Source organism: Rhinatrema bivittatum, chromosome 19, assembly GCF_901001135.1.
Source record: "Rhinatrema bivittatum chromosome 19, aRhiBiv1.1, whole genome shotgun sequence".
NCBI classification, from domain to species: domain Eukaryota; kingdom Metazoa; phylum Chordata; class Amphibia; order Gymnophiona; family Rhinatrematidae; genus Rhinatrema; species Rhinatrema bivittatum.
The window spans coordinates 18,324,444-18,347,264 of record NC_042633.1 but is presented as its reverse complement, the minus strand read 5'-3'; the positions used below and the strand labels follow the sequence as shown (position 1 = coordinate 18,347,264).

The following is a 22,821-nucleotide window of genomic DNA, read 5'->3' as shown; positions in this document are numbered from 1 at the left end:
TTGGTGAAGTAGATCCGGAATCCCTGGAAACCGTAGCGGACCTGCCACCGCTAGATTGAGAAGGTCTGCAAACTAAGGGTGCCTCGGCCATTCCGGCGCTACTAAAATTACTCGCGCCGGATGACGCTCTATCCGTCGGAAAACTCTGCCGATCAACGGCCAAGGTGGGAATATGTACAGAAGCATGTTGATGGGCCAGGGTAGAACCAGGGCATCTACCCCTTCCACCCTTGTCTCTCATTGATGAGCGTAGAACCTCGGGGCCTTAGTGTTCTGAAATGTTGCCATGGGATCCATGCTGGGTTTGCCCCAAGCTACGCAAATGCAATCAAAGGCCTCGTCCGCCAACTCCCATTCTCTGGGATCGAGATGATGCACATTGTCCACACCTGCAATGTGAGACACCGTGATGCTGACTAAATGTTGTTCCATCCAGCTGATCAACTGACTCGTTTCCAAGGCCACAGGGTGGCTCCTGGTTCCTCCTTGGGGGTTGATGTATGCCACCGTGGTCGCATTGGCCGACAACACGTGGATTACTCTCCCTTGCAGAAGAGGGCAGAATGCTTGTAACGCTAACCGTACTGCCTGGGTCTCCAACCGATTGATCGACCACAGAGATTCCTCGGGAGACCACAGACCCTGTACCGACCTCCTCTTGCACACTGCTCCCCAGCTGGAGAGACTGGCGTCCGTGGTGACCACTGTCCATTTGGGCACCTCCAGAGGAACCCCCCGGGGTAGATTGTCCGTCACCAGCCACCACGCTAGACTGACCAGCGCCGCTTCCGTTAGTGGCAGAGGTAGAAGGAATAGTTCTGATACAAGGTTCCAACGGGACAGTAACGCGTACTGCAAAGGCCGCATATGAGCAAAGGCCCAGGGCACCAGCTCTAATGTTGAATTCATGAACCCGAGAACCTGTAGATAATCTCAGACCCTGGGAGTACTCTTAAGCAGCAAGCCTCTCACCTGGCCTCGTAACTTGGAGATGCACTCCGTGGTAAGAAAAACTTGCCCCTGCTGAGTGTCGAAAAGGGCTCCCAAATACTCCAAGGACTGAGAGGGTATGAGCCTGCTCTTGGAGAGGTTGACCACCCAGCCCAGCGACTGAAGAAGCTGAAGTACCCTGTGAATCACGTCCCTGGCCAGAGAGACTGAATTCACCCGACTCACCCAGTCGTCCACATAAGGATGGACTAGAAAACCTTCCCGCCGGAGATGAGCCGCTACCACCACCAAAACTTTGGTGAATGTCCTGGGTGTGGTGGCCAGACCAAAGGGTAGAGCCCGAAATTGGAAATGCTGGCCCAACACGCAGAACCGAAGAAATCTTTGGAGGTCTGGACGGATGCCTATGTGAAGGTACACTTCCGTAAGATCCAGCAATGCCAGAAATTCTCCTTTTCTTACCGAAGCAATGACCGACCGTAGAGTCTCCATGCGAAAGCGAGGAACCTTTTGACACTTGTTCATGTTCTTGAGGTCTAGGATGGGATGAAAGGAACCTTCTTTCTTTGACAGCATGAAGTAAATGGAGTAGCGCCCCTTTCTTTGTGCCTCTGGAGGAACTGGGACGATGGCTCGTAACTGCAGAAGCCGCTGCAACGTCTCCCACACCGCTGCCCGCTTTGTGGCATACCCGCAGGGGGAGACGAGAAACCGATCTCGGGGCCTCTGTGCAAAATCTAAAGCGTAGCCTGTTTTATCACTGACAGCACCCACTGATCTGTAGTCACCTTGGCCCACTCCTCGAAAAACAGGGACAGTCTGCCCCCTACCGCCAGCACCGAGGAGTGGACCGGCTCCCCTTCATTGAGAAGACTTGGATCCTGGGGGAGGCTGAGCCGACCCAGGTCTGCCAAATCTTCGGTCCCTAAACGGCTGGGACCAGGCCTGCTGCTTCGCAGGGGTAGAACAACAGGAAGAGGAGGGCGCCTTCGTTGGCCGGTACCGCCGATTCCCTCTAAATCTGGCCAGAGACGAAAAAGAACCTCTCGACCGAGGTCTGTCCTCCGGTAACCGATGCACCTTATTATCTCCCAGGGACTGAATCATATCTTCCAAGACCTTTCCAAACAGCAGCTTACCCTTAAAAGGCAAGGAGCCCAGTTGAGCCTTAGAGGACACGTCTGCCGACCAATTTCGTAACCACAAGAGCCTCCGGGCGCAGACCGCCGATACCATGGACCTGGCTGACGTCCGCAAGAGGTCGTGGAAGGCATCAGCGCAGTGAGCCACTGAGGATTCCAAACAGTTTGCCTGGGCCGCTTCCTCATCCGAGAAGCCCGCGTTGGCTTGCAATTGATGTACCCAGCGGAGCCCCGCTCTCATAGCAAAATTACTGCAAATTGAGGCCCAAACTCCCATGGCGGAGACCTCAAAAATCCTTTTAAGCCGCACCTCCAACTTTCTGTCCTGTAAGTCCTTGAGTGCAGTCGCTCCTGTGACGGGAATCATGGGTCTTCTTGGTGACAGCTGCATCTATCCTTAGGGACCCGCAGCACCTCCAAGGCCTCCTCTGGCAGAGGATACAGCTTATCCATGGCCTTACTGACTTCTAAACCGAGATCCGGAGTATCCCATTCCCGGAACAACAAATCCGTAGCCGAGAAATGGAACGGAAAAGATGTAGCAGGGCCCCTCAGACCCAATAACACAGGATCCATCTTACCGAGTTTGGATTCCTCAGGAGGGACGTCTATACCCAGTTCAGTAAGAATAGCTGGAATAAGGGGAGCCAATTCCTCCTTGCGAAAAAGGCGTACCACCTTAGGGGTTGGGAATCCGGATCCCCGGCATCGGTGTCCAGCCTAGAAGAATCCATATCCTCCGGCTGACCCCTAGTGCGGAGGGGACGCTTAGGTTTTAATTGGCCCCGCACCCTTATGAGCTTTCACGCGCTTGCGAGCCCGGGCCTTAGGCCCTAGGGACTCAAACTTCCCTCCTTCCTGCAGCTTCCCTGCTTTCTTTGCTTTAAACGCCTTATGTAAAAAAAACAAACAAACGATGAAGGAGGACTCGGAGGAGGTTATCAGACGTCCCCTCAGGACTGACCTCCGTGCCAGGAGAAGCCGGCTGTAATGATTCCCTGTCATCAGGGAGCCTCGGCTGAGGAGGAAAAGACCCCTCCTCCATGGCAGCCCGAGTAGCAGCGCGGAACAACTGTAAAATGGCCTCTGTTACCGCGCTGAATTGGAAGGGATCTTGTGCAGGCTGAGCAGCCCCTGCTGCCCCCGAGGAGACTCGCGGTGCTCTGCTTTTTTTGCACTTTTTTTTTTTTTTGGCTTTTCCTGCACCAGAGGATCCTTCGCCCCCCCCCGATAAACACTCTGAGCACAGGCCCTCACGTGAGAGCCTCGCACGGGCCGACCGCAGCATTGGGGGAGCCGGCCAGAAACACAAAACTAAAAATAAAAAAAAAAAAAATCAAATTTTAAGCCCCCCCCCCCCGAGAGCAAACAACGCAGCGAACCCCTCCCCTCCGCGCAATGAGAGAGAGAAGGGGACAGACGGCCTGGTCAAACCGAAAGAAAAACAAACTTTTTTTTTTTTTTTTTTTTTTTTAAATCGAGACTTGCCCGAAGCGGTCCAAGGTGCTGATCTCCCTGGGTGGAGTGAGCCGGACTCCCCGGTATCGCACCCACGCTGCCCAAGATTAGAAATAGGGTCCTCAACCCTCGTTGGCAGCCGCCTCAAACCAGCAGGGGATGGCCCTCTCAGAGCCTGCCGACCCTCTGGGAGGCTGACCACAGGAAAGAAACACCTGTCTCTCTTTTTTAAAGAGACAACCTCCTAACTTCAATCAGAAAAATCAAAAACTATCAACTAATCTGACTAACTATCCCCAAAATTAAGATCCTGACCAGACTGTAGGTTCTGCACTTCCACCATCTGCTTGGAGACAGAGTAATACTTCCGGACTATAGGTGGCTCTCTCCTATATAAGGCGGAGTTTTGTTTTAAAAACATCTCTGTCTCTATCTGCTAGAGGGGGAGGGCAAAACCCAGGCAAAACCCAGGTAAAAAACAGCCTTTACCACTTCCTCTGGCAATGAGTTAACTGTGTGTTGAGTGAAAAACTATTTTCTCCGATTTGTTTTAAATGTGCTATTTAGGAACTTCCAGGAGTATCCCCTAGTCTTTTTATTTCTTGGAAGCGTAAACAACTGATTTGCATTTACCTGTTTTCTAGACCTCTATGAGATCTCCTTTCAGCCAACTCTTCTCCAAGCTGCAGAGGCCTAACCTCTAACTTTTTCTCATAAGGGATCCGTTCCATCCCCTTTATCATTCTAACTGCCCTTCTCTGTGCCTTTTCTAGTTCTGCTATATCTTTACTGAGACGTAGCAATCAGACTTGCACACAGTATTCTGGGTGCAGTCGCAGCATGGAGCGATATAGGGGCATTATGACATTCGCCATTTTATTCTCCATTCCCTTCCTAATAATTTCTAACATTTTGTTTGCTGTTTTGACTTCTACTGCACACTGAGCCAAGGATTTCAACGTATTGTCCACAATGACACAAAAGATCCCTTCCCCTGGGTTGGGGACTTTTTTTTTTTTTATTAACACTTTTATTGCTGAGATAAACATACCAAGCAGAAAATAAACATACCAAGCAGAAAAGGGTTGGGGACTTTTAATATGGAACCTAACATTGGGCAGCTACAGTTTTTTCCCCCCTGTGCGCATCACCTTGCACTTGTCCACATTAAAATTTCATCTGCCATATATTTCTTTGCACCAATAAGTAGCTTTGCTACAGCATTTTGTAATAACTGCTGATGCTTAATAATCACCTTAGAAAGATCCTGATAAAGCGACTTGCAACAATACAAGTTTTGATCGACCTGAGGGTTCAATGCATTAGCCATAAGGAATAAACTGAACGCTGATCGTGGATGGATAAGCTAGAAGGAAACCACAGCTCTCTGAAAAAGAACACTGCTGCCTGCCTAAGATTTGCCATAGAGAATCTGGGTCATCCTCAAGACGTCTGAATAATGCTTTCGGGAAAGATTAATCCAATATTGAACGTCTTGGGCACAATCACAAAAGTAAGGACCTCATCCTGCCTGTCAGGCCTGGTGGTGGAAGTTAACGTGGTATGGGGCTGCTTTTCTACATCGGGACCTGAATGGCTTGCCATCACTGCGGGAATCATGAAGTCTGCTTTACAATCAGAAAATTCGAGACGGAGAAGGTCAGGTCCATAGTCCGAAGCCAAGGCAAAAACAGGCCATGCATCAAGACAACAACCCTGAACTACAGAATGTCTGAAGAAGAGGTTTTCAGGCTAATACAGTACGGTGTGCTCAGCCTTATACTGTAAGGGGTAACAGTGCGTCGAAAATGCACGGCCAACCCCCGAAAACTAATAGCGCTCATCACATGCAAATGCCAAGCCGCACATTTTACTCTCAGAAATTAACGCCTGCCCGGAAAATATTAAGTCAGAGGAAAAAAAAAACAAAAAACTGCCCGCCAGTCAGTGGGTTAGAAAAAACAACGCCGGTAAAAAAGAACGTCGGTTGTCGGGACCCGCTGACAGCCACCTCTACCGCTAACAAGGAGGCGCTAGGGACGCCCTATTGTCAGTTATTAGCGCGACCCCTCATTTGAATAGAGAATCGGCACCCAGGAGAGGTGCCTGGGCGCTCAACACGGAGCGCCGGCTTTCCCGCACTTTTTAACAGTATCTGCCTGTTCGTGTTTTGGATTCGTCAAGCCAAAAAGTCTTGGCCTACACCCTATTGAAATGTTGTGGAGAGACCCGAAGCGAGCTGCTCATACACAGAGGCCCTCAAATGTGCAGCATTGAAACAGTTCTGTTTGGAAGAACGAACCAAAATTATTCCAGGGCAATGTGAAAGACTGATCATCAGTTACAGCAAACATTTAGGTGACGTTATTGCTGCTCAATGAGGGGCCATCAAGTACTATATGAAGGGTTCCCATACTATTTCCAGACAAGGATACTTATTCTTGAATCTTTTTACTGAATAATCAAAATACATCCTTTTCACCAGTTATTTATTCAAATGGAGATATCTTTCTATCTTATCAAAGTTTAGATTAGGATCTAATCCAGCTCAGAGTATAAATGGGGCTAAAATACAGACTATGCTAGGGGGTTCACAAACTTTTTCTCAGTACTCTCTCATGCATATTCATTGTGGATATCCCGAAAAACCAGACACTTTTTTTTTTCTTCAAGGAATGGAATTATTCAGCACTATGTTAGGAACACATCAGAACAAATCCATACATTGGCACCTATCAACTAGATTCTCAACAGTCCGTTTCACCTTCAAGACTAGAAACTTACCCTCCATCATTTTTAAAAACCAGTACTCCTACTGGTGTCCAGACCTGGCAAAAATGTAATCAGCTCTGCATCTTACTGGGTGGGATAAAGGAGATTTTACCTCTAGCACGACTGATGGAATCACTTGTGGTCTGGAAGTAAACTCCTGAGAAGATGTGGTGACGGTCAACACTGGTTTGCTGTCACTGAGAACCACTTGAAGGCAGTGGTGCAGGGAGGGAGAGCTGCCCACCCGGTCCAGGAGGGCCTGGTGCGTGGCACGCGTAGAGACGCCTATGGTGTTCTCGGCAGCTCGCGTGCTGTTCTCTTTATTCAGCCAGAGTTTCCTGCGCGGGTGCCAGGTCTCATGGTAGTACTGGAAGACCTCCGGGGGACACGCAGCCTTCAACTCGTTTAGGTACCAGTCATAGACCTTGGGCGATAGCGTGTGAGCCAGGTTGTGCAGAATGTTCTTCACCTGGACCTCGGCTGTGGGCGCCAGGTGAGAAAGTTTGCGGTACAAAACCTCCAAAACCAGCGGCAGGCAGTATCTCACGGAGGTATAGGGTATGAGGGCTTGCAGATCGAGGGTATCTAGGATTTCAGGATTTACCAATATTTGTTTGACCTGGATTTTCAAGGTGGGGATGCTTTGCAAAATGGAGACCATGATGAACCTCAAAGTATCTGCCGCGTCTTTTTTCACAAAGCAGTAGGCACACACCTTCCATGCCAGGCCCACTTCTTCACAAAAGACCATGTAGAAATCAAACCCTGGGCTGAAAGAAGGGATGAAGTCCACGTAGAGGTGCTCAGGAAATTTCTGGGCAACATCCTGCATGTTGGAGGTCATAAGGAAGATGCTCTTGATCAGAAGTTTGCCCTCCAAAAACACCAACTTGACTTTTACATCAGGATCGGCGTCAAAGAGGGAGTCCAACTCCTCCAGGATCTGGGTCCGCTCCTCAAACACAGCAGAGCGTAATCCTAGGAGCTTTTTCAAGTCACTCGGGTCCAGGAACTTCCACGAGATGTCATTGGCCATTTGTGCAGGGAGGCGAGCGGGATACGTCACTCTGCATCTCTTATTTTGAAGCGGGACGTCCATATCCGGCAAGTCATGGTTGTGATGGAGGCTGGTGCCGGCGACAATCAGCTTGTCCTCCTCAGGAGACAGTTTCAGCTGGACGAAAGCTGGACAGTTTTTGCTGAAAAATAAATGGACAATAGAAAAACAATGAATTGGAATGTCTCTTTGCTGCCCGCTCCAAGTTTCTCATGACCTAGCCTAAGCATGATCAACGCCGCTCCTCTCAATTCTAAACACCAGGGTCAGTTTTGTGGCAAAACTCAAATCATAAGTCATCAATGAACTCACCAACACCGAAAACATCTATGACAATTCCACCAATATCCCTTCATTCCATGGACCACAACTTCATCTCACCCTATAGTCATGAGCATCGCAGTCTCTCATCATTTCAACACTTGTGTTATCAGATTCAAGAAATTACTATAACCATGACCCCTAAGTATCTGAACACGTAGTGTGGCCATCATGGACACTCAAGTTGTCGTCACAGTTATTATGCCCAAAACATCCTCAGACTAACATAAGAACTGCCACACTGGGCCAGGCCAAGGGTCCATCAAGCCCAGCATCTTTTATTTATGGGAAAACTTGATTTTCAAATTTGAACTGCGTGTAAGTTCTATAGTGGCCGACTGCATCCAACGATCCTTGATCTCATTCCTCATGTCAGATTCTGCTCGTTTTACTTCAACAATCTGACAAGCTGATACCTGAGGAATGCTGGTGTATAGTGACTGTATATCACCTGTCACCAGCCATCAATCGTTCTCCATCGTCGGACACTGGATAATTCATTTAATTGTAGAATAAGATGAGCGAATCTCTAACATATGATTTGATATCCGAAACACAAGGCTGTACTATACTAAATATTTGGCAATTGGTTCAAATAATGAACCCCTCCCAGATACAATAGGGCATCCTAGGGGGTTGTCAAAGATTTGTGAATTTTTGGCACAAAGCATAACTGGAACGACAGGGTGTTCCTGATGTAAAAATGAACTTATTTTGTATTCATTTCCTATCTAAAGCATCCGTTAGAACGATGTGAATCTCCTGTTGCATAGTGTGGGTAGGATCCGTGTGTGTAAAAGTGAGGAAAATTCTGTGTCGTATGGTTGTATCGTACGCTTCCTCCAGATAATTATTACGGTTCAACACTACCGTACCTCCGCCCTTATCCGCAGGTTTTATACTGTTTGGGTCTGATCTCTATTCTGAAATGGCAGCCCATTCCCCTCTTCTCAGGTTATGTTTGAGGGGAATTCTACGCTGCTCCAGGGCGGAACGTCTCGTAATACTAAATTCCTCAAAAACCGTTATAATGGTTCCGGAGACATCCATTTAGACTTTTTTTTTTTTTTACAAATCGTGTCGACGACTCGGATGTTGACGAGTTGTCAGAAAAATAATTTTCAATGTCTAAAACAATTGACATAAACCAATACGGGTTGAAAGAGTCATAAAAGCTGCTTGGAACATACGACATACCTTTATTCAACAAGCTAAGAGCACCTTTAGACAAGCATTCAGGCCGATACAGTAAAATCGCGGGAGAGCGGGCGAGTGCACAGGCCACTCTCCTGTGCGCGCGTGCGATTCAGTATTTTAGTTTTTAGATTGTTTTACATATTTTATAGTTAATTTTATGATGTTTTTATGCTGAGCTTTATACTATTTGTCTTAACAGCTAATTTATTCTTATCCTGTGTAGTTTTAGCTGTTACTATTTTATGAATTATTGTATTTCTTATACTATTATAATCCTGTAAACCGGTGTGATGGTTTGTCTGATACATCGGTATATAAACAACAATAAACTAAACTAAAACTAAACTAAACTAAACTAAAAAGAGGCGCTAGGGACACTAGCGCGTCCCTAGCGCCTCTTTTTTTGATGGAAGCGGCGGCAGTCAGTGGGTTTGACAGCTGACGCTCAATTTTGCCAGCGTCGGTTCTCGAGCCCCGCTGACAGCCACGGGTTCGGAAACCGGACGCCGGCAAAATTGAGCGTTTGGTTTTAGACCCGCGAGCCGCGGGCCCATTTAAAATTTTTTATTTTATTTTTTACTTTTTTTTAACTTTCGGGACCTCCGACTTAATATCGCCATGATATTAAGTCGGAGGGTGCACAGAAAAGCAGTTTTTACTGCTTTTCTGTGCACTTTCCCAGCGCCAGCAGAAACTAGTGTCTACCTTTGGGTAGGCGCTAATTTCTGAAAGCAAAATGTGCGGCTTGGCTGCACATTTTGCTTTCTGAATCGCGCGGGAATACCTAATAGGGCCATCAACATGCATTTGCATGTTGCGGGCGCTATTAGGTTCGGGGGGCTTGGACGCATGTTTTGGACGCGCTATTACCCCTTACTGAATAAGGGGTAAGGGGTAAAGCTAGGGGTAAAGCTAGGGCTATTACCCCTTACTGAATAAGGGGTAAAGCTAGCGCGTCCAAAATGCACATCCAAATGCCGGTTAACAGTGCACTGTATCGGCCCGATTGAAAACTGAATTTCCTTCAGGTAAAATTATTTGATTGTACAATTAGATAGGTTCTTCCTGTGTGTGAGTGGGTATGAATGTATACAAGTAACGTTTTTACAGATGTTTATGTATAACTAATACTGCCAACGTGTTCATTAGATGCGATTTCCTTGTAGTTAGATCATTTGAAATTATGGAATATTTTTTAATTGAATGTATTTATCAATTAAAGTGATTTCTAATACGACTAGAATGGTTATGATTCCTTCAAGTTAAAAGAGAGAGTAGAATTCTGGAATCAGTTTGGGCTACCTTTTGTTTGATTGTACACCAGCATTACTGCCATGAACTACATTGTATTCTCGGTCTCCAACACGAATAAGAGCCCCAGTTGTCACTGCTTGATAATATTGCTTTCAAAGGCATGAGGGCTGGCTCCAAAACATTAAGAAGGGAGGGATCTTTGGAAAAGACTCCAACACCCTTGCAATGAGCCACAGGGACGGAGGGGCACCTAGAGCCAGCCCAAGCTGTGCCTCTACCTTGGATTTACTATGACCTTGGGAAGACACTTTCTCTTTCTATATCTTCGCTCTAGTTCCGCAGTAGATGCTACAAGATCCCTTTAGCCCATCTACTGTCATTTTCCATGTGTCTGTTTTCAAACATTCTTCCCTCCCCTTTCGGTCAGCTTCCTGGTCACTTGCCCTAAAATAAAACGAGAGGTTTTCATGGTGCTTTCCCACCTCTCTACACCCCCTCCCCCCCCCCCCCCCAAACAAACTGGGACCAGTACCTAGTGCAGCTGCTGCAGCCCAGGTGTACGCTGTTGTACTTCAAGGCCCAGGCCCGTTCGGCGCCCCCCGGGTACTGACGGATATCCTCCTCGGTCAAGGCCTCGGACTGGCGGATGGTAAACTTCACCTTCTTCTCCTCGCACCAGACATCTAGGAAGACGCAGAGGTCCTCCCAGCTCGGGAACTTGCTCTTCTCCATTCGTTCCTCCATCAGGGCCGTGTATGCCTGCCCACAGACAAGCAATAAACTATAAACACTTTATTGACATTTTAGGGTTTCGTTTTTTTTGTACACACATAATCGGCCCTATGGAAACTAACCTCTGTATCCAACCAAGTCCCTGTAATCGCTTTTTTGCATCACCTAGCTACATATGAATTTGCTCTCGTGTGGGCCACAGAAGTTTTCATGTTCTCCAGGTATCTGTGACAATGCCGTGATTGCTTTTGACCCTTCCATCACTGGTTTGTCAATGGCCTGGTCCGAGCACAAATTACCACTGCGGCCTGTAGCAGTAACGTTACCTCTAGTAACAATGCCACTAAACATCAGCATGCCTGTATGCATTTATCTTTCTTTTTTTTTCTGATTTTTTTAAAGTCACACATTCTCAACAGAGCTCTAGTGGCGTACAACCAATATGAAATACAAATAGCCTTCCCAGTGACGTGGACCCCTGCCAGATACTTCTGATTGGCCATTATTCTCTGGATTCTCTCACAATTTCTGAGCAGGTCATACTTTTTCACCCTAGCTGCTCATTGCTTTTTTAAAAAAATCACCCATCTGAGCACCTCCATGTACTTGTTACTGCACGCGCTGGCAAAGTGCATGGGCCAAGCGTTGGGAATCCTGCAAAATGTGTAATATTTCTAGGGCGGCATAATAGAACCCCATCTGCAAGATCAAGAAACTGCAAAGGACGGCGCCCATAACCCCATCGCCTGATTTGAGGCCTTTATGTTGTAAACAATGTTCAGAAGAGAGTGTTCTTTAAATGGAATTTTCAAGCTACCAAAGGAAAATTGGTTTTTACCTGCTAATTTTCGTTCCTGAAGTACCACGGATCAGTTCAGACAAGAGGGTTCTGCAGCCCTACCAGCAGACGGAGGCAGAGAACTAAAAACTTTGAGGCAGTGCCACCTGCAGTCCCCTCAGTATTGCCCTATACCCAAGCCAACTATAGGTTAACAACTCCTCAACAACCCCCTAAATGAGAGCGAACGCCAAACCCAAAGGTTGGAGCCCCCCCCAAACTGAAAAACCACAAAATCAACCCAAGGGGCTAACCACAACCTGGCAAGTTTCTTTAGGTTCTGTACATATACATTCTGACAATTCTTCCCAGTAAGCATGGCAGAACATGGCGTTAGCTTAACGGTCTTGAGAACATTAAGGGGCTGGGACTCTGAGCTGATCTGTGGTACTTCAGGAACCAAAATTAGTAGGTGAGAACCAAATTTTCCTTTCCTATTCGTACCCCAGATCAGTCCAGACAAGTGGGATGTACCAAAGCACCCCTACACTGGGCAGGCCTGCGAAAGACCCCCCCCCCCCCCCTCTCAACACACTTTCGCCAAAGGTCGGCTCTCCTGGAGACTGAACATCTAAACAGTAATGGCAAGATAGTGTGAAGAGAAGATCACGTCACTGCTCTACAAATTTCCTGCGGCGTCACTAACTGACACTTGGCCCACGACACTGCCTGGGCTCTAGTCGAGTGTGCACGCAACTCCTCTGGAATCCTTCTCCCCTTACAAAAGGTAGGCCCGAAACAATAGCTTCCTTCAGTCAACTCGTTATCAAGGCCTTGCATCCATTTCTGGCACCTCCAAACAATACAAAGGATCTGACTGCCGAAAACTATTCGTGACCTTTGCTTCCGGCAACTCAGCAGACCAATTTGGGAAGGCAGGAGCTCCACAGTCTGATTCGGGTGAAATGAAGATACCACTTTAGATAGGAACGAGGGTACCTTGCGTAAAGACAGCCCCTCGTCCGAAATCTTCAGAAATGGTTTCCTACAGGACAAAAGCCTGCAGCTCAGAGATCCTTCTGAATGAACAAATCGCCCCCAAAAACACCACCTTCAGCGTGAGGTCCTCAATGGCTGAAAACGGAGGCCCACAAAGCACCTGCAAGACCAATTTTAAACTCCCCATCAGACCCAATCTAAGCAGTGGCGGCCACAGATGTTCCACACCCTTCAAAAAACACACAATATCCGGATGTGAGGCCAACGACTTTTTCCCTGGAGTATATTTCAGATTCCCCAAGGCTACCACCTGAACCCGCAAGAAATTGTAAACTAAGCCCTTGAAAATCATGGGCTCAGAGTATCCTTTTTGTCGCAAGGGCTTGCTCTCAAAAGTCAAGTCACGAGGCAAAAATGATCCGCCTGATCCGAAAAAATAGGACCTTGCCTTAACAGCCTCTGCAACTGAGCCAATCTCAGGGACTCATCAATTGCGTGCTGAACCAGATCTGCGAACCACGGACAACGCAGCCTCTCCGCACCACCTGGCCTGGACACCGCTCGATGCGCCTAAACACTCTGCCTATTAACGGTCATGGAGGGAACACATACAGCAGAACCCGAGCGTCTATGCCCTCGGCTGTGACCTATCATCTGCAGCCGAAGAAACTTGCTGCCTTGGCATTGCTCCTTGACGCCATCAGATCCAGACGGGGACTGCCCAACGAGACTGGACAAGGCCAAAGGCCTCCTTCAACAGTTCCCATTCTCCCGGGTCCAACTGTTGCCTGCCGAGATAGTCCACTTGCACATTGTCCACTCCCACAACACGTGAAGCGGCTATCTGCTGCAAATGTCGCTCTGCCCAGGCAAAAAGGTCCTGGGTTCCTTGGGCAAACATATGACTCTTCGTGCTCCCTTGCCGATTGATATAAGCCACCATTGTCACATTGTCCGAAAACACTCTGACCATTTGACCTCGAACTTGTGGAAGGAATTCCACCCATGCCCTGCACATTGCTCGCATTTCCAAGCGATTGATAGACCAGCATGCTTCCACTGGTGACCATAGTCCTTGTATCAGCCGTTCTTGACAGATCGCCCCTCAACCCTTGAGGCTGGCATCCGTGATCCCTATAACCCAGTCCAGAAACTCCAGGTCCATCCCTTTCTCCAAACTGGGCAGACCAAGCCATCACGAGAGACTGGATTTGCAAGTACCCTGAAGCGGTAAAGGCCGATGAAACTCCGACAACTGATTCCAGCGCAATAATGACCCCTGTAGAAGGCACGTGGGCAAAATTCCATGGCACCAAATTCAACAGATGCCATTGAACCCAGACCTGAAGATAATCCCAAGCCCTGGGTACTGGCATCCCCAAAATCCGCACCACCTGGGATTGTAACTTCTGAATCCTCTCCAAGGTGAGAAACACTCTGCGCCAAGCTGAGTATCGATTTTCGTCCCCAAGTGTTCCAGCATCTTGGTAGAAGCTCAGGAGATTCTTCGCCAAATTCACCACCCAGCTCAAGAACCGCAACATATCCATCACCATGCACACAGATTGCCGGCATACCACCTCCTATTTCCCGTGGATAAGCCAGTCGTCCAGATAAGTCGTCCAGATAAGTATAAACCACCACCATCACCTTTGTGAACGGGCGAGGTGCAGTCGCCAAACTAGGGCCCGAAACTGGAAACGTTACCCCAGAACCATACCATGAAGAAACTTTGATGTTCTTCCCGAATGGGAATGTGCAGATAGACTTACGTCAATTCCAGCGAGGCCCCAAAAACTCTGCACGACGAACTGCCGCTATCACCATCCGCAACGTTTCCATATGGAAAAAACAGGGAACTCACAGTATCACATTTCTCCTTTTTCAGATAGAGGAAAAATGTCATAATGCCTGTGTATCACTCCATGGTGAGACCGCACCTTGAATACTGTGTACAATTCTGGTCGCCGCATCTCAAAAAAGATATAGTTGTGATGGAGAAGGTACAGAGAAGGGCGACCAAAATGATAAAAGGGATGGAACAGCTGCCCTATGAGGAAAGGCTGAAGAGGTTAGGGCTGTTCAGCTTGGAGAAGAGACGGCTGAGGGGGGATATGATAGAGGTCTTTAAGATCATGAGAGGTCTTGAACGAGTAAATGTGAATCTGTTATTTACACTTTCGGATAGTAGAAAGACTAGGGGACACTCCATGAAGTTAGCAAGTAGCACATTTAAGACTAATCGGAGAAACTTCTTTTTCACTCAACACACAATTAAGCTCTGGAATTTGTTGCCAGAGGATGTGGTTAGTGCAGTTAGTGTAGCTGGGTTCAAAACCAGCAACTAAAGGCGACAACGTGTCCCGAATCGCCGCTTGCTTGCCTCGGACACTGCAATGAGACACGACGAAAGCTTCCGCGATGGGGTGAAAAAAAATTGTAAAGCATAGCCGTTCCTTATTACCTCTAGGACCCATTGGTCAGAGGTAATCCTGGTCCACTCTTCGTAAAACTGATAAGACTGCCTTCCACCGCCATCATTAGTAAGACACCTTAATCTCAAGTTAAAATTTGGTTATATGGTACACTGTATATATTATATCTGTTACATGCTATATTGTATCTGTTAAGAGGCACTCTAGCCCAGTTCTAAAATTGAATTTTCAATATCCAATCCTTAATGTTTAATGTTATTTTTGTTTAATGTTTACCCATTAAAGTTTAATGTTACAATGTAATAAATAGTAAGACACCCCTGTCATACTATTACAACTGTTATAATGTGAACCGATGTGATGTACTCCAATGAATGTCGGTATATAAAAGTAAATAAATAAATAAATAGATCTCAAGAGAGTGGACCAGCCTGGCTTCATTGTGAAGCCTCCTGGTCAGAGCCCTCTCTGGGAAGTCTATGGGCACCTCAAAAGGACTGCTGCCCACCTGAGCCCCCGGTTCTGCCCCAAAGACAGTGCAGAACCCTTATTGGGACGAAAACCGCAGCACCTCCCGAAACCTAGAGCGAGGCGTAAAAGACTTCCTGATATCTCATCCTCCAGCAGCTTATTCCCTTTAGACTCCCCCCAAAAACTTCATCAATTGTTTCAGGTCCTCCCAAACAATTTTCCATCCTTTAAAGGGAAGATTACAGAGCTGAGACTTGGACCACACAGCAGCTGACCAATTCCACAACCACAGCAGATGTCGCACAGAGACCACCGCGACCATATTCCTGGGTAAAGTCCAGCTCATGTCAAAGCGTGTCTGCCTCATATGCAATCCTGGCCTCCACCTGAGTTGCCTGGCTACTAACAACAGCATCTGCTGAAGACTTCCCCCTGAGACTTCTGGACCCAGCATAAAAACAGGCCCTCTGCGTCAGACTTCCACCGATCGCTGCTCACAGGCTCAGCGCCAAGACTTCAAACATCCTGTCCCGATGAATCTCTAACTTACGATCCTGCGCGTCCTTTAACGCTGCCGAACCCGCAACCAGAATGGTTGTCTTGTTAGAGACCGCCAAGACCGAAGCATCCACCTTCGGCAATACCAGCAGCGGCAGGATATCCTCCGTGAGGGGATACAACTTTGCTACGGCTCTAACCACCTTGAGGCTCGCCTCCGGGAAGTCCCATTTCTGGTTCACCAGCTTCTTGATCCTTTTAGGGCGAGGAAAGTCTGTCCGTGGGCCACGGAGTCCAACCAACACCAGATCCACCTCTTCATTGTCCGACTCCTCCTGGACCACCTTAATACCCAGTTCCCTCTGAACATGGGAAATAAGGGGACTCAACTCCTCCTTACAGAACAGACGAACCACCCGTGAGTCTTCTCCCTCCGTTATTGGGACTTCTTCCAGATCAGCCATGACCTTATCCCTGTCCTGATCGACATCCGCCTTGAGATCTGCTGGGTCATCCTGATCCACCCTCAGACCAACCCCAAGCCCATCTTTCGGGTCAACCAGGTCCACATCATTTGAGCTGCCAGGCCCCTCAGGATGGTTCTGGCCCGGCTGGCAAAGGAGGTCCCCTGACCCCCTGGCCAAGGAGCCCCTCCGCCTCTTTGCAGGATGCGACAGCTGACAGAAAGGCCCTTTTATAGCCAGTGATTTCCCTGGTTAAAAAGGCCTTATGCATAAGCAAGACAAATTCTGAGGAAAACGCCACGTCATCCTCGCCCCCTGTCCGGCCCAGAGCTCGCATATTACACCCCCCCCCCCCCCCCAACAAGATAGTTGGAGACAACAGGGGAGGGGAATCCATCACCTTCCAAGCTGTAGCCCTTCTCCTGCCTGACAGGGTATTTAGGCTCCCAGCATTGATCCTGACAGGACCTTGGGAAAATGTGGCTCTCCTACCAGCCTCGCTCCCCCTGGAGGGCCCCTCCCCTCCAGAAACGAATCACAGCATAGCGCCACTGCATTCAGTTGTCCCCGAACCAGGTTGCCAGCCCGACAAGCCTTCCTGTGCTGGGAAACCGCCGGCGGAATAATCTTGCGCCACGAGGCCGGGCCTGCTGCAGAGGAACAGAAGCCGCGTGATCGTGGCACGCGGGAGGGGGGGAACACAGGCCGACGCAGCCTCCGGCTCCCCGAGCAGCCCGAAGCCACGAAGAGAGGAGCTACACTGCTCACTTCCCCAGCCCGGGCCTGCCCCAGTGATAGAGCGGTTCCTGCTGAAAGAAAAATGTAGCACTTTTTTTTTTGTCTTTAAAGAAACAGCAGCCACAGCAAAGGAAGAAATTCAAGCAAAGAAAAGGAATACGTCCCTGCTGCTGGCAACACCTCTGGGAAGGAGCCTTCAGGAGATAAGAGGGAACCAGGACCCCTGGATCTGCTGTGGGCTAAAGCTGATCAGGGATTACCAACCCCCCCTGCTCGCTCGGCTCAACCTGAGGGATGGCCCACGAAGAAACCTAACACCTCAGGAAGCATTAACTTCTCTTCTTCTGTCCCTTTTCTTTCTTTCTTAACTGCAGGTTTGAACCTCTGCCATCTGCTGGAGACAGAGAAATACTGAGGGACTGCAGGGGGCGCTCTCAGTTATGTAGCAGTGCCTCAAAGTTTTGTTCTCTGCTGCCATCTGCTGGTAGGGATGCAAAACCCACTTGTCTGGACTGATCTGGGGTACTGGACTGGAATGATCAGGGTCCGTACTGATACCCTATCACCTTGCTCATCCCCAACCAAGAATTAGCGGCCAACTCCATATACAATAGCATATTATGAAGATCACCACAATTGATGCAGCCATTTTTTAATCAAGGTAGGACCACAGAGGGATAGTTAGACTTAGAGGCTTTGTGTAGAGTTGCTGGCAAGCTGAGGTAGCTCTCTCCTGCAATGCAGGATGACATAGGTCAGTTACAGGCCTCCCCCCCCCCCCCCCCCCTACTCCCTTTACACTGGCTGGTTTTTGTATCAACGCCTGTGGCAACATCGTACGTCAATAAAACTCTAGCTGTGGCATTTACCGACTTGTCTGTGGAGAAAATCAATGGTGGATATCCCCCCTCTGTATAGGTATACTTTGCCTTGAAATCACTTGCATTCTCTCTGCCACTGGCGAGGTTGCAGATGGGATGCACCGGTTGAGAGAACGTGGCCCTGTGGCCCCTCACACATGGGGCTGGCCGACCAAGCGTCTCAACGAGCCAGTGCCTCTTCAACTATGGCAGCATTATCCGTAGCAGCAAGTCGCAGACCACGTGTTTGGCGATAAGGGACCTGGTGGGAACCTACTGTTCCAGACTTTGGATGTCCCAGGAGGAAGGAACAAGTGGCACGAGGATGCGAGAAGACCAGGCCCGTGCAGAGTGTTCGCCAGGGCAAATGTGTGCCAGGACATGCCGCTCTCCCCCCCCCCGGCACGTACAACTCTACAGCATCCACTCCCGCAGAGACGTCAGACATTCGGGATTCAGAAACCCCAGGAATAAATGGATTCTAGCGGGCTCTTGCAGGATAAGGCCAGTCGCCCTTATATAATCCCCTTTCTGCATGGGATAACGAAGAAGCTCCAGCAGTAGAAAATGACGTGATGTCTGAAAGGGAAGTAGCTAGAGGCACCAGCTTGGGAAAATCATTTGTACGGGGACGCAAGCGGTTAGAATACCTTCCAGGATCCTCAGCCAGTAGAAATACCAACCAGATAGTCAATGCAATTACAGAAGAAAAGTAGCAGCTGGGAACCAATGCCCTTGCTAGAAATGGCATCCGTGAAGCACGGAAAGATTCCCAAATTCTAGGGAAGTAGACATATTCATGGACAGGGAAAGGAAAGGCTCTGCCGTATGGATAACGTCAATTTGTGGCTCAAAAAATTGGTGCAAAGAAAGCGTGCGAGGCTGGCTGAGCAATGCATCTTGTGGGCTGGAGCAGTAGGCCCGCCAACTCCAGCCTTTTTCTCATGCAACCCCACCTTATTAACTTAAAAAGCAAATTATCCACAATAAGTGCTTTACCTTCACAGTACTCTTTACCAACCCCAAACTTCCCAGAGAAGGTCAGGAGCTCTCACTCCTGGAGACACGGGGGGTGGGGAGCCTCTCGATCACAGCTGGGCGCACAAACTGATTCCCCCCTCCAGCTGGTCCCTGCCACAGAGCACTCTCCCTCGATGGGAATTAAGGCGGGTTAGGCACCTAGCCTGGTCCTGCACAGGTTTAAGGGGCAACTCCGTCACAAAGTGGTTTGGGATACATTGGAGGCCAGCAGCGTGTATGGAGGAAGAGAGGATTGTATGCCAAGGATGAGCTACATTTGTCCTTGGCAGGAAAGAGGATGCTAAGCGAGAAATTCAGATCGCACCTAAATCAGGCATTTAAACTAGGGAGCAGAGGTGGCCAGTGAATTTGGCATGTCACCCCCCAAGCAAAAACGGGAAGAGGAAGTAACGAAATCAATCAGTTCAAAAAAGCAGAAAAGGTGACTGGGAAGAGCAGCTGGAAAGCTAGGACCACAAATACTCGTAGTCTGGGTAATAAAATCCCAGACTCTGCTGGACGTAGACTGGAGGATCCCTTCTGCAGAATCTAACAGAAGTAGGGAGATAGTGGATGCCCTGCCAGGGACTCTGTTCAAACAAATGGTAATGGAACCCACGAGGGAGGGAGTTATACTCGACCTAGTGCTCACTAACGGGGATAATGTCTCTAATGTCCGGGTGGGTGCCCACCTCAGCTCCAGGGATCATCAGACGGTATGGTTTGATGTCGCAAATAGGTTACGGAGAAGTCACACGAAGACCCGAGTTTTGAATTTCAAAAATACGGACTTTGTCGAAACGGGAAAATTCCTGGAGGTGGGACTAGAAGACTGGGAGAAAATGGGCGAGGTGGAAGAACAGTGGGCCAAACTGAAAGGAGCAATTACAAAGGCAACAAATCTATATGTTAGGAAAGGAAACAAAAGCATGAGAAATAAGAAACCCATCTGGTTCTCAAAGGAGGTGGCTGAAAACATAAAGGCAAAAAGAACAGCGTTCGAGAAATAAAAAGAATCCCAAAAAGAGGAACACAGGGAAGAATATCTGGTGAAACTGAGGGAGATGAAGAAAGTAATCAAGAAAGCAAAGGGTCAGAAGGAAGAAAGGATGGCCAGAGAGATAAAGCGAGGAGACAAAACAGTTTTCAGATACATCAGAGAAAGGAGAGACATCAGAAATGGTACAGTGACATTGAAAGGTGACAAAGAACAGTGCGAGGAGAGAGACAAAGAAATGGCCGAAATATTAAACAAATACTTCTCCAGGATTTTCTTTTCTGAATACCAAACTGAAGGACTGTTGCTGGTTGAGAAGACCATAAATGGGAATGGGGTAGACACAACTCCGTTTACAGAAGAGAAAGTGTGGGAAGAGTTAGGCAAACTGAAAGTGGACAAGGCCATGGGGGACAGGTGAGGTTCATCCCAGGATACTGAGGGAGCTCAGTTGTGCTGGCGGCTCCGCTGCGTGATCCGTTCAATAGATCCCTGGAAACGGGAGTGGTGCCGAGTGATTAGAGAAGAGCGGTGGTGGTCCCGCTTCACAAGAGTGGGAGCAGAGAGGAGGCTGGAAACTACAGGCCGGTTAGGCTCACCTCAGTGGTGGGTAAAGTGATGGAAACACCGCTGAAGGAAAGGAGCGTGAACGATCTGCAGTCAGGAGGGTTGCTGGACCCAAGGCAGCATGGGTTCACCAGAGGAAGGCTCTATCAGACAAATCTGATTTGAGTTTTTTGATTGGGTGACAAAAGAATTGGAAGAGCACTCAATGTAATTTACTTGGATTTTAGTAAAGCTTTTGATACGGTCCCACACAGAAGACTCAAGAACAAAATGAGAAGCTTGGGAATGAGCGCCAAGGTGTGGCATGGATACTGGTTGATAACAGGAGACAGTGTGTAACGGTAAATGGTGTTAAGTGAGTGCCGCAGGGATCGGTGTTGGGACCGGTCCTGTTCAATATCTTTGTGAACGACATTGCAGAAGGCATAGAAGGAAAAGTTTGCCTATTTGGAGATGATGCTAAGATCTGCAACAGAGTGGACACGCCAGGAGAGAATGAAAAGTGATTTTAAGAAAGTTTGGTCGAAGACTTGGCAGCTGGGATTCAGTGCCAAGAATTGCAGTCATGCATCTGAGGTGCAGGAAGGCTGCTCACCCTGCAAAAATGGTGCTTAGCAGTAACTTTGTTATGGGTTTGACAGTTCCTTGGTTTTGATTTTTAAACATTACTACCCTTATCATCGGGCTTGGGGGTAACCTGCACGAAGCAGCAGTTACTACCATAAGACGCTTGCTGGGCAGGCTGGATGGACCATTTGGTCTTTTCCTGCCGTCATTACTATGTTCAGGGCTGGCATGCCATAATGTTATGGCACCTGCCCCCTCCCGAGGTCTTATTGTACCGTGCACAGGCAAAGCCCGAATCTCAACCCATATAGCTCAAAACCCCTATCTCCTCAAGACCTGAAAATAAAACCAGAGCATAAGAGATCCCCATCTGTGGTGATGTGACAAAAAGCCAAGATACACAGGAGTTCTCGTGGAGGGATCAGCGAGAGAGGAAAACACTCTGTCATTAAGAGAAAAGGATGGCTGTGCCCAGTCATGACTTTTTAACGTGAGAAAGCCACTGACCTGTAAATCCATGGGTGTCCAATGCGCGCGCAGCGCTGCTCCGATCCCAGATGGTTCAGACAGCGTCCCAGGAACCGACCAGTCGTCTCTAAAGTGCTTCTTCCTTTAAAACATCTTTTGCTTTTGTGAAACTTTTTTTATTTATCATGGCAGAAAAAAAAACCCAAAACAAACAATACAGATTTGAAAGGTAGGTACAGTGACCACCATCCCACATATGGCCTGCTTCTCTTTCCTCACCCTTATACCTACTGTATGCCGTCAGATCCAGGGCTTTAAAGAACTACAGTCTGACATGTTTTCCTTTTGTGTCCACTGATCAGCACTTCAAAGCCTCAGCCTCATGCAAATTCAGATGAGGTTCCTCAAGCCTAGCAGTTCACGCATTCTCCCTTTCACCTTTCAAGCACCGCTCGGATGTGCTGCCTATTTACTTCATTGTCTCCCCACCCCCAAGGCCAAAGCTGCCCTGCATTTGGAGCTTAAAACATTAAACAAAGCACGGAGATGCTTTTATGCTTCTGTTCGTTTTAGCTGAGCCATCCAGCCCCACTGCTCAGAAGAAGGCGTCTCACCCAGGCTAAAATGCCAGTTCGGAGGATGCACACACAGTTGTGGGGTGCAGATGTGGCTAGCGAAGGCTTACAAGCTTTCGGGACTGCTGAAGACCCTTGTACGGGCACTGGAGCGAGATTATAAACCGTATCCGAAAGCTGGTCAACCTGCTAACAAACGATCTCTCTTTTCTTACCTCTCTCTCTCTCTCTGGGGTTTTTTGTTTTTTTTCTTGCCTGAATTAATCCTATCTGCTCCCTCCCCCACCCTACTCTCCACCTCTTTGTTCTTGCCCAGCTTTCTTTTTCACTGCTACTTCTCTCCTTCCCTTTCTAGCTCTCTCCTTGGCATCCCCCCATCCCATATTGCTCCAGGTCTTTGACTGATTCGTAGACTCCTTCCCATAGTCTGCACTTCTCCCCCTGCCTCTCCTGTAGGCGGGAGGGGGGGGGAGAGAACCTTTTCCGGTGTGCACACATTG

The 22,821-nt window shown here is 48.3% G+C and overlaps 1 protein-coding gene across 6 annotated transcripts in view; it reads right to left on the bottom strand.

Moving 5' to 3' along the window:
• Positions 1–22,821, bottom strand: part of LOC115080765 — a 133,636-nt gene that overhangs the window by 108,097 nt on the left and 2,718 nt on the right. For 4 of the 6 annotated variants that reach the window (XM_029585158.1, XM_029585161.1, XM_029585162.1 and 1 more), the window contains exons 1-3: positions 21,786–22,793; positions 10,685–10,911; positions 6,436–7,522 (exon numbers count right to left, since the gene is read on the bottom strand). In XM_029585158.1, coding sequence (XP_029441018.1) covers positions 6,436–7,522; positions 10,685–10,911; positions 21,786–21,797 — 1,326 coding nt within the window. In that variant the 5' untranslated portion in view covers positions 21,798–22,793. Of the gene's footprint in view, positions 1–6,435; positions 7,523–10,684; positions 10,912–21,785; positions 22,794–22,821 lie in introns of those variants that run through there. The other 2 variants (XM_029585159.1, XM_029585160.1) reach the window with 2 other exon arrangements.